General features: G+C 42.0%; 1 protein-coding gene across 3 annotated transcripts in view; it reads left to right on the top strand.

The window, feature by feature from the left end:
- The window catches only part of ampd2b (adenosine monophosphate deaminase 2b), a 28,856-nt gene that overhangs the window by 9,703 nt on the left and 3,897 nt on the right, over positions 1-15,256 (top strand). The window contains exons 1-15 of one of the 3 annotated variants that reach the window (XM_049581264.1): positions 2,001-2,121; positions 2,293-2,444; positions 7,971-8,095; positions 8,201-8,331; positions 8,411-8,479; positions 8,592-8,694; positions 8,870-9,059; positions 10,107-10,248; positions 10,376-10,465; positions 11,753-11,882; positions 11,982-12,176; positions 12,315-12,446; positions 12,552-12,715; positions 13,200-13,326; positions 13,424-13,587. In XM_049581264.1, the coding sequence (XP_049437221.1) occupies positions 8,066-8,095; positions 8,201-8,331; positions 8,411-8,479; positions 8,592-8,694; positions 8,870-9,059; positions 10,107-10,248; positions 10,376-10,465; positions 11,753-11,882; positions 11,982-12,176; positions 12,315-12,446; positions 12,552-12,715; positions 13,200-13,326; positions 13,424-13,587 (1,667 nt within the window). In that variant the 5' untranslated portion in view covers positions 2,001-2,121; positions 2,293-2,444; positions 7,971-8,065. Of the gene's footprint in view, positions 1-2,000; positions 2,122-2,292; positions 2,445-7,970; positions 8,096-8,200; positions 8,332-8,410; positions 8,480-8,591; positions 8,695-8,869; positions 9,060-10,106; positions 10,249-10,375; positions 10,466-11,752; positions 11,883-11,981; positions 12,177-12,314; positions 12,447-12,551; positions 12,716-13,199; positions 13,327-13,423; positions 13,588-15,256 lie in introns of those variants that run through there. The other 2 variants (XM_049581263.1, XM_049581261.1) reach the window with 2 other exon arrangements.

The raw sequence follows: 15,256 nt of genomic DNA, 5'->3' as shown, positions 1-15,256 counted from the left end.
TTTTTTAAGTATCCTGTTTTTGTGTTTGTGCATGTAAACACCATATCCTGAATTCAGAAACCGGGTTATGCCCTTTTCCCGGTTTCAAGAAACCCAGTTTTGCCACCTGGAGTACTCCGATAGAAGCCGGGATACTGGAGCATGTATACGCCTTATCCCGGTTTCATGAATGGTTCAACTACGTCACACAGCCGGCTGAAGGATGCCCTACTCATTCTGAAGTTTTCTCTCCACTCTGAATCTGTAAACTCCATGAGAACGATCCTATCCCACCAGTCACAGCTACGTATTTTCATCCACTGTTGCCTTGTACTGCGTGGTGGCAGTGACAGCCGAATACCTATCAAAGTTGGTAATCAAAGTATCAAATATTTGTTGTCGCTCTCTTCTCCCATTGCTGAAGATGAAGTGGATGAGCCATAGCTGTAATGTGACGTGAGTATTTACTAATGCTAAGCCCGCCAGAAGCCACAGAGGTCTCATTTTTGTCTTACTTCTGAATATAATAAATATATCACATTTCCCGCTCAATCTGTTGCAAACAAAAGGCGTAACACACGCCTGCGCAGATAGGATGCAGTGATCAGAAAACGGGTTACTGGTATTTATCATGTATACAGGGATGTGAAGAAGCGGGTTTCTCTGTGTTCCATGTAAACATCATATCCCGGATATGCTCAAAGCCGGGATAAGCCTCAAAACCGGGATACTAAAGACCTTGTAAACACAGTCATTGACACACTAGAGCCTTCCTTATCATAACCCCTCCCCTAATATATAAGAACTATCTTACTACTAGCATCAGAGGTCATACCATCAGTCTTGTTGTCACCTGTGTGTGAATGGCAAGGTAGCATTTTAAGTCTAATAAACACAAGGATAAACATCTTTGTTAAATGCCGGGGCTGTATAAACTTGTATTACCAGTCTTTTAGCTGGAATGGTTACCCAGTTGCTGCTCACTGCTGTGTGTGTGTGTGTGTGTGTGTGTGTGTGTGTGTGTGCTCTTTGTGCTAACATTCGCTGCTGTTAGATGCTGAAGAAGACTACGCTGTTGCGCAGCGACTCACTTGTTCTTCAGCTTGGGGATGTGTGTATGCTTTGTTGTACTGGGATAACTGCTAATGAGAGTCTGTAGCTTTCAGCAGTTCGATCTTCATTTCAGCTTCTTGTGCAGACACACCTCCAGCGTTGCAGAGCAGAGAAACGATTTAGAAACCTAATTTTTGTTTAAATTAAATTTCTCAGTGGTTAATAACACACATTTCTGTGATGTGACACACTCAGAACTTTGCTTTAAATAGATTCTAACTGAAATAAAGTGCAGTCCAGTAAAATCTTTTTGCAATTCGAGTGTGCAGCTTTTGCAGTTATCCAGAGCAAATTTACACTTAGTGCATAAGTATAATCAGAGAACGGATATGACTGCAGGGAAACTCACACACTGCAAACACAATGACTGATTTCACAAATAATCCTGTGTCTTGAAATTGCATCAGTTTACTGAATTATTAATGTGTAATTTCATCAGTTTTAGCGCACACACAGTTCTGTGTTTGTAGCATGGGAAAAGCATGTTCCAGAAATTACTGCTGCAGCCATAATGGGGACAACGTGCTGGCCCTTTAATTTCATTCACATGAGAGGACACGGAGGCAAGGTCTCATTCATTAGACAGTTGTCTCCCTCAGACTCCCTCTATTCAGCTGGCCAAAAAGGACCATGACATCTCCAACCTTACCGCTGAGCCAGCACCATTTTATTCACACACACACACACACACACACACACACACACAGAGGCGACACAAACATCCCGAACACATGGTCCCCTCAGCAAAACACAGCACAGAGGATAACGTAGAGGACAGGGGGGTGCTGTTAGAGAAACTCACAGCAGGAGAGCTCACATCCGCCGGAGATGTGCGACGTCTCCCCCCCGCCTCCTCTCCCTCCTGTGGTACGTTCCAGATAGATGTCAGAGGCATTTAAATGAGGAGGATCAGCTCCAGAGGCAGCTAGTGCAGCGACAGCTGGCCTGAACCAGGAGGCAGACAGAGCAGAGGGGGGTCACACACTGGGATGTGAGGGGGAGTTCATGGATCTGCTGGACCAGCTCTTTGTATGTATGACAGGGACAGATTAAGGGAACAGAGGAGATGACTCTTTGACTCTGTGAATGTGTTTATGCGAGAGTGTATGTGCATGTTTTTGCCAGTTTTTGTCATTTGACTGAGTGTTTGAAGTGTTTCTTTCTTGTTTTTCTCCATCCCTCCCTCCCATCATGTTTAAGCCATCTTGAAAGGACAGCAGACGCCATCCTGGGCCATTTGCTGTTGGCATGCTCCATCTCCCTGCCAGGACAGCCTCTCTCTCCCTCTCTCTCCCTCTCTCTCCTCTCTCGGCCCTGCTAGCTGCTGGTTAACGCAGGCTCTGAGGAGACAGGTACGCTCCACTACCCTCATCCTGTGCAAAAGCACAAATAACCCTCTCCTCTCCTCTCCTCTAACCCTCCCCCCTCTTTTCCTTTCCCTCTTCCACACTCAGTGCCACTCTCCTCTGCCTGTCCCTTGACGGCTTTGTGTTATAGCCCTGAGCACTGCTGTCTTTAGTGTGCTGAGGAGAATGTGTGTCGATTGATTGCCCCACAAACTAGCTTTCTCATGTCTTTTGGAGATGGTGTAAAGGTGCAACTATGCACAAAGAAGCAGAGCAGATCGATACAGAGTGCTAACTACACCTGCAACTGTGGAATCTGATCGAGAAGGTTGTTTTTATGGCCGGTGGGCATTCTGCCTTTGTATTTTTAGCATTTCTTCTCTTTATGGTTCAACTCAGAGGGCTGACAGCAGTAGAGGAAACACAGTAAAGAAGTTTCTACTTGAATACCAAGCTGTTTGATGCAGAGTCATTGAGAGATACTGGAGAAGTACGCATCCTTTCAGAGCATCCTTTCAGTGTGCCGGAGCAGAAGAGCTTCATTAAATCCTGCTGCGTTCTCCTTGCCATGCGTGTGTGTTTGTCCTTTGGACATGGCACTGATACGTGATAGTGAGCAGTCAATTTTAGCTTGTTATGCTGAATTGTGTGAAACACTGGAGTGTTAAGGGACATTTTCTATCTGATTTTTCATATGTGTTAGTTGTGGAAGCCAAACTACTTTGATTTGATACTTTGGCGTTAAAAACTGGGGCTAGATATTGAACTTGTTTTGCTTTTCAAGCCCAAACTCTCAAATACTAAAACATGGCTTCAAGCTCCTGGTGAAATTTGTAATCTTATTTCTATATAGTTCCTGAATTAAATCAAAATAAAGCCAGGTTTAGATCATTTTATTTAGGCAAAATTCTTGCACACGTGCTTGTGTTTAGACAACTTGTAATATTTAAGACTTATGCCTTGTGTATGCCATGTTTGTGTTTTTTTCCAGTAAAAAACATTTTTATTCGTTAGAGTAAGGTATTGAGAAAGTAGGATTTTGTTATCCATACTGAAACTGAGGTGGTGTTTTAGCACTAGTATTGACAGATTTCAAACAATACCCAGTCTTACAAAACTATGACTTATCAGAATGAACCTCCAGTGTTTATTTTGACATTCCTGCTTTCCTGGCAGCACTGACACATGTGAGCTGTGAGTAAGTAGTGGTTCTTGCTGTGAGACATTTGCCACCGAGGCTGTGAGTCACTGGCATTACTTCTGGGCTGAGTACCAAATCTGTATCATCAATGGAAGCAGGTAGACAGTGATTGATGATGCACGGCCTGCGTGGTGGTAGAAAACAGAAAGTAGGGGTTAAAGAAAGGGAGTTGTATGTACAGGCATTCTTGTTGTCTGACAGTGCTGCAGATGAGGTTCCACACGATGTCTCTTGAGCCCTGACGTCGTGGTCCCCTCTGGCCTGTGAAGGCTTCAGATAACTTTCCACTTGTAATCTCATCCCTGAGGAGCTTTTACACCGCACCATCCGGTTTGAGTTAGACCACAGCTCCCTGTATTGCTACTGAAATATGCATACAGTGGAAGTCCCTCTGCAAGCTGATACTATTTGACCTCTTTTGAGACTGTGGAAGATGATGTGTTGAACTATCTGATTCCACATGTTTCACTCATGTTGCATTTTGCTGCTTTCCCCCTGCTCCTATTAGATCAATAAAAGCTTCCGCCACCCAGATTATGTGGTATATGTTCAAGTGAAATGTGGCTGACTTTAATTTCTGAGTGGTTTGCTCTCCAACTGTGGGGGGATGAGTTGTTATGTAACCATAGATGCTACCGATCCAAATATAGCAGCCATTAGGGGATTAGCTCCGGGCCCAGTAGGCTTGGCTAGGCTCGGCTTTGCTGTGGCCCAGCATGGATGTCTTTGCCGCTGGTCGCCTCTTGTCCTCCACACCAGTGTCCACTGTTATCACAGCAAATTGATGTGCACCCAAACGGACAGCAGAGATAACGTCTTAGCCAGCCATTACATTACACAGACGTGGTCCCTCCTATCACCAGAGGAGCGTCTATCTGTGGCTTTACTTTGTGGACTTTGTGACTGACACTGGGGGACAGTTTGGCATCACAGCATGTGCTCTCATTTTTATTAATTCAAGATGGATATTATATCAAGCCATGACCCACAATAGTATTCTTTTAATGGTGTTATTTTTTATTTATATCAGTTATTTACAAAATGTGTCCAATAGAATTTCTTCCATAATGTTTGCAGAAAACACATTTGTTCTTTCACATTTGAATTTTTGACTAGGGCTTCAAGTAACGATTATTGTCAGTACTGATTATTTGTTCACAAAAGGTCTATGATACAGCCCTAACTTCTCAGTCTTTAAATTTTTTGTTTTGTCCCACCAGAAGTTCAAACCCCCCAAATAATGAATTTGTATTTATATAATGCGGGTACAAAATTCTCAAAACTGAGTAGCTGGAATAAGGGAAGTTTTGGTGTTTTTGCTTGAAAAATGAATCAAACCATTATTAAGTTCAACTCACTGAGTGCTGAAGTGAGTTGCACCATCTCGGTGACTACATGTAAATACTGTAGATGCAGTTTTGTTGTTTGTACATGGGGTGGTGCACTAGAGCAGGAAAACACAAGTAATATAGGTAAGGTGCAGGTGATGAGCAGCAGGTGTGTGACAGAGTAAGCAAACAGTTTTTTGACAGTGAAGTATGGCAGCATGAATAGTTTGTAGCATTGAAACTAAAATTGATGAATGGAAACTTGGACACTAACTTGTGATATACTCTGAAACTGTTAAGTGGAAACCTACCTAAGATGAATTATGGAAAGATGATGTTTTACCTGTGGGAAAATAAATGGGTCACCACACTCAAAGAAAAATTGTTGTTGCCCAGAAACGCATCCAAAAAGTACTCGCCGTTTGCCCTTCAGAGGCCTTAAATGTTTTAAACGTTTTTTATTGAAACTCTACATTAGCTTTTCTGCTTAAGTTTCCTTTTTATTCAGATAACTTTGCAAACATGAACACACATCTAATCCTTCACCTCAGCTTGTTGAACGAGCGACCAAACAGACGTTCACCTGTGAAAAGTGCACTGCCAATGTCAGTTATCACGCTAGATAGCTAGAAAATTAGCTGCTAGAAAATTATGCACCAGCATATAAACTTAACTGCAAATGTCACTTGGGTCCATTCAGACGCTGGTGTGGTCCTCACTCTTAGTACCGCTGCTAAGAACCGACTGTTCATTCATGAGTTGTAAGCTGCAGCCAAGTTTGTCTACTTTCTCCCTCCTTTCACGTTACCTGTGGAGCTCCACCTGCCAGCTGCTGTCAGTCAATTACTGACATGCCTCTCGTGTACAGCTCTATTCATTTTCATATCTCGATTGTCCTCATCCGTTATAATAATGTCACCGCAAATGATTAATGATTAGCTGCACATTAGCAAGACAGCGGGACAATGTTAACAATGTTTCCTAGCAGCACATGCGCTGCTCGGGAATAGCCATAGTCGACAGGTGTTTGATTATGATGATTATGCATCACTAAAACTAGAGTTAGGTAGGTTTAAATTGCTTAATGCAACTGACATAAAGTAATTTCCTAAGACTTGTCTGAAATTAACAGATCTACTTCACAGGCAGGACCAGATTTAGGAAAGACCACTCCATGTCATTTCGTGTCTTATTTTGAAACTACTTCACTGATGAACTGATGAAATGTAGAAGTCATCTCTTTGGACATTAAATTTTCATTTGTGTGTCATTTGTTTGATTTAAACTTACTCAGACTTAAAGCTCAATGCTGGACCTCCATTATTCTGCCTTTAAAAGGTCAAAGAACGAGTCAACTTGAATATTTATACACTGGCGAAATTTGTGTTTCCCTCCATGTTCGCTGAAGTGTTTCAGTTTGAAATACTTGTGTATGTTTTGACGTCTGCCTTGTGGTGCAGGCAAACTTGTTGAGTGGGATGTGTTGATTGGACAGTGTTAAGCAGAAGGTGATAAAATAATGTGAAGAGCTGTGGTCAGGCCAATGGTAACACCAACACCTCTTTTCTCTTTATAGCCCCCGTTCTGAATGCCTCTTCAAGTGTTTTTGTACCTTTAATGAAGCTTTTTGTCAAGGTCTAATCGGCCCAGTTAACTGGCCTCTCTGGTCTCCTTTACCGTCCCCACAGAGCAGACAGACTCAGACATGCTGTGTTAAATAAATCAGACTCTTAATTTAGACGGGGCACAGTAGTACAAAGACAATACGGACGGCAGGTATCCTACAGTATGACCTTCCTGTATGTATGGTCTATAAAAGCTGACTGATGACAGGCCCAGTGACACTCTAGCACACACAGGATGAAATATTCACCAGGATAATGAATATTTCAGTGGCAGGTGCATCGTTTCAAGGGGAAAGATTAATATCATTGCGGACAGTCTTCTAAATATACACGGGGGAGGGGGGCAGCAGTGAAGGCATTGTCTCCTCTCACTGTTGTCCAACATCTCTGTTTTCTTCATCGCTGTTGACAACCATCCCTCTGAACATCCACTCACCAGCTGTCCTTCTCTTAAGTCTTTTTTCCAATGACCATACCCAGTAGTCACTTTCCCTTTTTTCCTTTCTATGACTGCTGGGTTTGTATCAAACATGAGTCCTGCAGTGGCAACAATGGAGGGTATTAGCCGGTGTATGTGCTGATGGGCTCCGCACCTGAATGGTCCATTGTCTCTTGAGGCATAAACAGCCACTGAGCTCAGACCTCCACTGTTGTGTAAAGGCCCACTGATGGAGGAACAACAAGTCTCTGCAGACTGTTTGGTCACTGTGAATTAATTATTCGTAGAAGGAATGAAAAACAATAAAGACAGAGTGCTCTCATCAGACTGATTTAGCTTAGCTGATTCACAGTCGTCTAGATTACTTTTTCCATGCCGGTTGAAATGAGAGGGTGTTTTCTATTTTTATCAAGGTTGATAATCTCATTGATAGTTAATGGGATGCAGCTGTTGCAAGCAAGGCTGATTCATGATCTTTCTGAACTGAAATTAGTTACTGTGTCTGTTTGTATAGCTACTGAAATAGGGACTTACTTTTCTGACTATAATTACAAGATACTAAGGCCTTAAAGGGACAGTTCAACCCAAAATCAAGCATATTTTCCCTCTTACCTGTAGCGCTGTTTTTCAGTCTACATTGTTTTGATTTGAGTTGCTGAGTGGTGGTGATATCAGTCGTAGAGATGCCTGCCTTGTCTTGATTATAATAGTACTAGATGGCTCGACTTGTGGTGCTCAAAGTGCCAAAAAATATATCTGATTACATTTGATACATCTGATCTCTTGATTTGGGAGTGAACTGTCCCTTTAATGTGCTGAGCCTCAAATTAAGACTGAGATTATTTTAGGTGAAACATTCTTCAATACTTCCAAAGATTCATAGTTTTCTCACTCATTTTATGATTTTTTCCCCCTCTTTCTCCTCCTCTTTATCGCCAGCTGAGCTCCGTGGTGCCCGCCACCTCCTCACTACCCAGCATTCCTTGCCTGGGATCCCTGTGGCCTTGAAACAATCTATAGACCTGCGTACATCTATGGACGGGAAGTACAAGGAGATTGCTGAGGTTAGTGCTCAGTGGATTAATAAACTAAAAAGCTGAGATTAACTTTAAACTGATTTGTGGCCGGATGTGTAGACTTTCATGATGTTGTTTGCTGTCTGTGTGAAGGAGCTGTTTTCCCGCACTCTGGCAGAGAGTGAGATGCGCAGTGCCCCCTATGAATTTCCCGAGGATAGCCCCATCGAACAGCTGGAGGAAAGACGTCATCGACTTGAGCGACAGATCAGCCAGGATGTCAAGTAAGTGCAGGAAAAGTAAGAAGGTTGTTAAGAGTGTTCTCTGAAGATCTCAAACAATGATGAGCGTCTCTGTGCTCAGATATGAACCTGACATCCTCCTGCGAGCCAAACAGGAGTTCATGAAGACTGACAGTGCCACAGATCTCGAGTGAGTGTTTCCCTCGGCCGTATGCAACAGTGTTCTTGTTATTCAGTATGTTTATCTGAAACTACGAGAATTGAAAATAATTTAAATCATTTGTTTGTTTTTTGTTATTAAGATACATGAAGGAGCAGAGCCAAGCACCTGACCTGCAGGAGAGAGAGCTGGTTCCAGAGAGAGAGTACCAGCGAGTCTCTATTTCTGGAGAGGAGAAATGTGGGGTAAGTCAGAGTCCCAGTAATGCAAGAAGAATTAGAAAGTCTTTCTCAGTAGAAGCACCTCACGCAGAATTTTTTTCATGGTTTTCCTCACATTTCGATAACACCTCCTCCTCTCTGATAAAGACACCTATTTTTTCTGTGTTATTCATGAACATTCTTTTGTTCTTTCATCAAGGTCCCCTTCACAGATCTGCTGGATGCAGCCAAATGTGTGGTGAAAGCTCTGTTCATCAGGCAGAAGTATATGGGTCTGTCGCTGCAGAGTTTCTGCAGGACCACGGCTCGTTACCTGCAGGAGCTGAGTGAGAGACCTCTGGACTTAGAGATCTATGAGGAGGAGATCCCAGAGACTGGAGCCACTGCAGGTACACTTGAACATGTGCTCATGTTCACCACCACAGTGATAGCCTCACATACTGTACACTGAAAAACTGTCATGCAAACCCAACAAAAACAAGGCCCTGGTTTTCTGCTGAAACGATTAGGCAATAGGAAATTAATCTCTGACAATTATGGTAATTTAAAGGTGGTTGATTAAAAGTATTTAAGTAATTTATCAAGCAAATCTCAAAACATCTTCAGGTTTCAGCTCCTCAGATTTGAGGATTTACTGCTTCTCTACATTTGCGTGCACAAAATATTCCGGTTTTTGTCCTTATTCTGAAAAAGACAGTGTTCCTACCAAGATGTTTAGATGGCCACTGAAAATAAATATTACACTAATATTCCCATTTACAGGCAGCTGTGCATACTCCCATTAACGTGACAACCAAAGGCCATTGAAAACATGTACATTTAAGATTTGTCTTAAAAGTGCCAGTGGTGGGGGAGGATTTAATTGAGAGTGGGAGGCTTTTCCAAAGCTTTGGAGCAGCTACCGCAAAGGCACGATCTCCCTTACCCATCAGCCTCGATCGCGGCACAGTTAAAAGACAATGTTCAGAGGATCTGAGAGGTCGAGAGCTGGAACAGGGGCGGAGAAGTTCAGCAATATATTGGTAATCTGGGTGACATCTTGCTCACCTGGTAGAGTGAGTGTGTATCCTTTGCAGCAGCCCGTGTTTGATTCAGACTTGTGGCCCTTTTGTGCATCATTGCCCCTGTCTCTCCCTCCTACCCTGTCACTCTTCACCCCTGCCATCAAAAGGCAAAAAAAAGGCCTAAAAATAGTCTTTTAAAAATGCATTAGTAATCTTATATTGGTATGTGAATATAAATCATGTCCAGTGTCATGTGCCGCACTCTCACATTAAGATATAACCAGGTACACCCACAGATTTCACAATCCATCTGTCACACACCCCTGACTGGTCCCTCACAGCGTGCCGGCTGTTTAAATCAGACCTCACTTGCATGTGCATTCCCACCTCGTTCAGAGCCGTGACACAGTGCCACATTCTGTCTCCTCTCAGATGCCACAGTGCACCCACCTGTTTCTGAAACACACCCCTATGAGAACCAGGACCCTGCCAGCATGCCCCATGACATGGGTTACGGCTGCAAGATGGTGGATGGTGTCATGCATGTGTACACGACGAGGAACATTATGGAAAAGTGAGATATTTAAGATGAATCACTCGCATGCTCTATCTTCTAGTCCTCTGTGTGTGTTTATAGACTTGTGTCACACATTTTGTTGGCAGCACAGAGTTTCCTGCTTACGTTGTGATGCTGCTTACAGGAGCACAGAGCTGGAGCTGCCATATCCAGACCTGCAGGAGTACATCGCTGATATGAACGTCATGATGGCCCTCATTATCAATGGACCAGTGTATGTTTTCCTTATTTGTGAATACAGAACAGTGTGTGTATTACAAACTTAATTTTTTCAAAGGGGACCTTTTATGTTTTTCCTTATTTTTTTGTCATATATAAAATGTTACAACGTCTGATTTTCATAGTAAACATGGCCAAAGTTAACAATAATGAGGTAAACGTATATAAAAGTAATCCCTGTGAGCAAAAGCCTCGAACTTCAGTCTACTTTGAAATTTCTGTTTCCAGCAGGGTTTTTTTTTCTACTTTCGAGCCAAGCTAACGTCTGATCATAGCGGATTTCTTTATAGTCATCTGCTTAAGGCGCACTACTGCAACTGTTTACGTTACGAGACTAAACTGCAACATGTAGCTACATGCTAAGGGAAACACATAATCTTGGTTGCTGATGTTGTTAATTTCTCCCCAATTTCGGATCATATTCCTGCTGGGACATGTCTTTTTGTGGAGATTTTGATTGAGGAGCTTTAACTTGTGATTTTCACAGTAGAATATGCCACTGTATGTTATCACCTTACAGTCATATCCCAGCTGCAGGTACACTGCTACATGTAGCTGCATGCTAACATCAGGGAGATATGTAATCTTGGTTGGCCATGTTGTTAATTTGTCCCCAATTTCGGATTATATTTCTGTTGGAACATGTCTGGTTGTGTTTAGAAGCTTTTATTAGGAGGTTTTCATGGGAGAAAGTGCCACTGTTCTCTGTTACAGTCATTCCCGGCTGCAATGATGGTACAGAGACACTGAGATACAGAAGACTTGCAAATGCAGACAAATCAGTGCAGCCTGGGCTTTTTCAAGAAGGTAGTTAAAGAGACAGGCGTTAATACACAGTAAGGTAAGGTAAGGTAAGGTAACTTTATTTGTACCCGAAGGTAGATTTGGTTCACAGTTTAAGTAATGATTTGGCTTCATCCACACAAAACAGACAAACAGGTCAGACACAGTAACATAGTAACAATAAAAAGGTAAAGTGTCATCAGTGCGTCAATTCAAAGTGCAGGATTAGACAGGGTGTGAATGCAGATTTTCCAGCACAGACAGTATGAGGAAAATGTTTTATGAACATTAAAGCATGTAAACATGTTCTAGGAGAAACCTAAAATAGAAGTATAACCCCTGAAATTGAACATAATAGGTCCCCTTTAAAATGATGATACTTGACCATTAAATATTGTTTATCACAGGACTCTGTCGGCTCTTTCCTTTTTGAACCATCTGAGCTACATATTCAGCCTATCTCAGAAAGTACCAATTATTTTCTTTTCGTTTGTCACAGAAAGTCCTTCTGCTACCGTCGTCTGCAGTATCTCAGCTCCAAGTTCCAGATGCACATCCTGCTGAATGAGATGAAAGAGCTGGCAGCACAAAAGAAAGTTCCCCATCGAGACTTTTACAATATCCGTAAGGTGAACTTGAGAGCTATTTCTTCTGAGCCTTATCAGAATTATTTATTGTAACCCAGAACCAGACTCCAATATGTAATTTATGTCTGGATTGTTTTACAGGTCGACACCCACATTCACGCTTCATCCTGCATGAACCAGAAGCACCTTCTGCGTTTTATCAAAAGGGCCATGAAGAAGTATCCTAAGGAGATTGTGCATGTGGAAAGAGGCAAGGGTCAGACACTCATGGAGGTGTTTGAGTCCATGAACCTGACAGCCTTTGACCTGAGCGTAGACACCCTTGACATGCATGCAGTAAGTAACGCCCATGGAGGGGATAGATAAAAAGCTAATCCTTGGTTAAAAACTGAACCATGCTTTTGATATGACAAATAATGATTCAACCAGACTGCAGAGATTGTTTGAATCACATTGGTTTGGCTCTTCTTGCAGGACCGTAACACCTTTCATCGCTTTGACAAGTTCAATGCCAAATACAATCCCATCGGCGAGTCCATCCTGAGAGAGATCTTCATCAAGACAGACAACCACATTGAGGGGAAATATTTTGGCCACATTATTAAGGTGTGCATTTTGCACTTTAAACCCATCCATGACTACTAATACCTGCTGAACACGTGCATGAGACACAGGCGCCCCCTGCTGACTGTTTGTGTCACTGCTCCTCAGGAGGTGATGGCAGACCTGGAGGAGAGCAAGTACCAGAACGTGGAGCTCAGGCTGTCGATATACGGGCGCTCCAGAGACGAGTGGGATAAACTGGCCAAGTGGGCGGTCAAGCATCGGGTCTACTCCAGCAATGTGCGCTGGCTTGTGCAAGTGCCACGACTCTTGTGAGTAAGCCCAGTGGTGGGGAGTGTGATAATGCAGTACTGAGGCATTTCAGCCTTATGTCACTTTACACTTCTGCTCCACTACAAGATATTTTAGTTACCATACATGTTTTAAATTTACACACAAATCATAGGATCAGTTAATGATATGATGATTCGTTATAGATAAAGCCACCCAACAGAAAAGACAGTTGTTAACGTTAACATTAAATGCTGCATGTTGGCGTAGTATTAAATGTCCCAGTCTGGATAGACTTGAGTAAGAAGTAGACGATCTTTAAACTTTTACTTTTATTTCAAATACCTGGCTACTCTTCCAACACTGAGTAGCCTGTATTGATGTTTACAAACAGTCACAGCAGTCGCTAAGCATCTTTAAATACCTGCAGCATACACAATTAAAAAGATCACAACAAAGGTAAGTTTTCATCAATACAACCACAGTATCACAGCTGATGTCCTGATTGGTATATTTCTCTCACAGTGATGTTTACCACACGAAGAAGCAGCTGTGCAACTTCCAAGAGATGCTGGAGAATATCTTCACGCCTCTGTTTGAGGTCACAGTCGACCCTGGCAGCCATCCAGAGCTGCACCTCTTCCTTCAGCACGTATGAAGTCTTTTGCAGTGCAGTCATGAATTTAAATTATTCTCATGTATTCAGACCTCAGATGATTTCATGGATCTGTCGTTCGTCCTTTACATAGGTTGTAGGTTTTGACAGTGTGGATGATGAGTCGAAACCAGAACAACATATCTTCAACCTGGACAGTCCGCTGCCCGTTAACTGGACAGAGGAGGACAACCCGCCCTACTCCTACTACCTCTACTATATGTATGCAAACATGACTGTGCTGAATCACCTGCGCAGGTACATCACTACACCTCAGTCCAAGTGGCTGCTGTTATCTGCTTTTTGTTAAAGACAGCAGTCGGTGACTATATGTTCAAGTGTTTACGGTCAGGGCAGGGGTGATCACAATTAGGTGGTACTACTGATTCTCAGATTCAATGTATAGACTTGTTTGAAGATTCTTTAAAAGTATGAAGTGTTGGGAAGGAATATGTACCTCTTATGCTTTCACAGTTTTGCAAAAGATTATATAGAGAAAAACTATTTTTGCCCCAACTGAGGGGTTTCAGTGTCAGAAAACTTGCTGCGTCTTGACCTTGTTTTTGTTAATGAATGAATCTTGAAGTAATACTGAAATTTTGAACCACTCAATATAAATTTTTATCCCTGAGACACAAACCAGATATATAACTGTATATATCCAAGACAGATTACAGTTAATTTGCAAATAAATATGGAACAACAACCTTTTCTTCCCAAAGGTTTAACTTTGTCTTTTTTATACACTGAACAAAAATATAAATGCAACACTTTTGTTTTTGCTCCCATTTTTCATGAGCTGAACTCAAAGATCTAAAACATTTTCTATATACACAAAAGACCATTTCTCACAAATACTGTTCACAAATCTGTCTAAATCTGTATTAGTGAGCACTTCTCCTTTGCTGAGATAATCCATTCCACCTCATGATGAAGCACTTGTGCATAGAGTGTCAAGTCTATGGCATTCCTGGAGTTAAAGTCTATGCTGCGTAAAAAGATGTTTCAGCATACCGTTATTTGAACTTGTCATTTTACAGACATTATGGGTGGCACTGTTGTCATCTACCCTCTTGAAATCAGGGCTCCCACACGTTCTTAAACATACAATTTCAAGGACTTTACTTAGGATTAAAGAAGCCAACACAGCATAGTTTGAGACCTGGATTCACTGAACACAAGCTTTCTTGCACATCATCATGTGACTTTAATCACTAAGTATGTGTGTGTCACACTTTCTTGAGGCAGGTGGTGCGTGAAACAAGGATGCAACTACAGGAGACACATGCAGACAGCAGAACGTAGCCTAATATCAAAAGAAGTTCCATTTCTTTTCCTTTAGAAAAACATATAAATTCAAGCACTTTCATCGACTCTTGTCTGTCTCACTTCCAAGGCTTTGATTTTTAGGTCTCGAATTCACAAACTTTAAAAGATATTAAGGACCTGTGGTTCACTGACATGAAACCACACTTTGATCTGCTTCTGTTCCTCTCAGCTATGACTCCCTTTTGTTGCAAGTTTCCAGCAGCGTGGACACATGAGTTTGATGTCATTGTTTTGCAATGAACAATCATCAGAAAAACATAGCAGCATCAATAAAAGAAAAACGATAAGCTTGGAGGCATACGTTGCAGATGGATCAGACAGTTTGGAATTGGTTCTTAAGCGCCATCCCTATATAAAAGACATATATTTTGAATTCATCCTGAACTCATTTGATAGCAAATTGTCTCCACTTCACCACATTAAAATCAGAATATAAAAACCTTCATAACAAGGGCAGTTTGTGCATATGTGTGTGTGCGAGCAGATTAGCTCCATTTTACTGATACAAAAGGTAATGGACCACAAAATACGCTCTTATCCTTTGGGATTCATATGTTCCCCTGTATCTGTCATCTGTTTTTATGTTTGAGTCACTGGG

Source organism: Epinephelus fuscoguttatus, linkage group LG7 (genome assembly GCF_011397635.1).
Source record: "Epinephelus fuscoguttatus linkage group LG7, E.fuscoguttatus.final_Chr_v1".
Taxonomy (NCBI): domain Eukaryota; kingdom Metazoa; phylum Chordata; class Actinopteri; order Perciformes; family Serranidae; genus Epinephelus; species Epinephelus fuscoguttatus.
The sequence above is the reverse complement of the archived record's forward strand: the minus strand, read 5'-3'. Positions and strand labels throughout refer to the sequence as shown.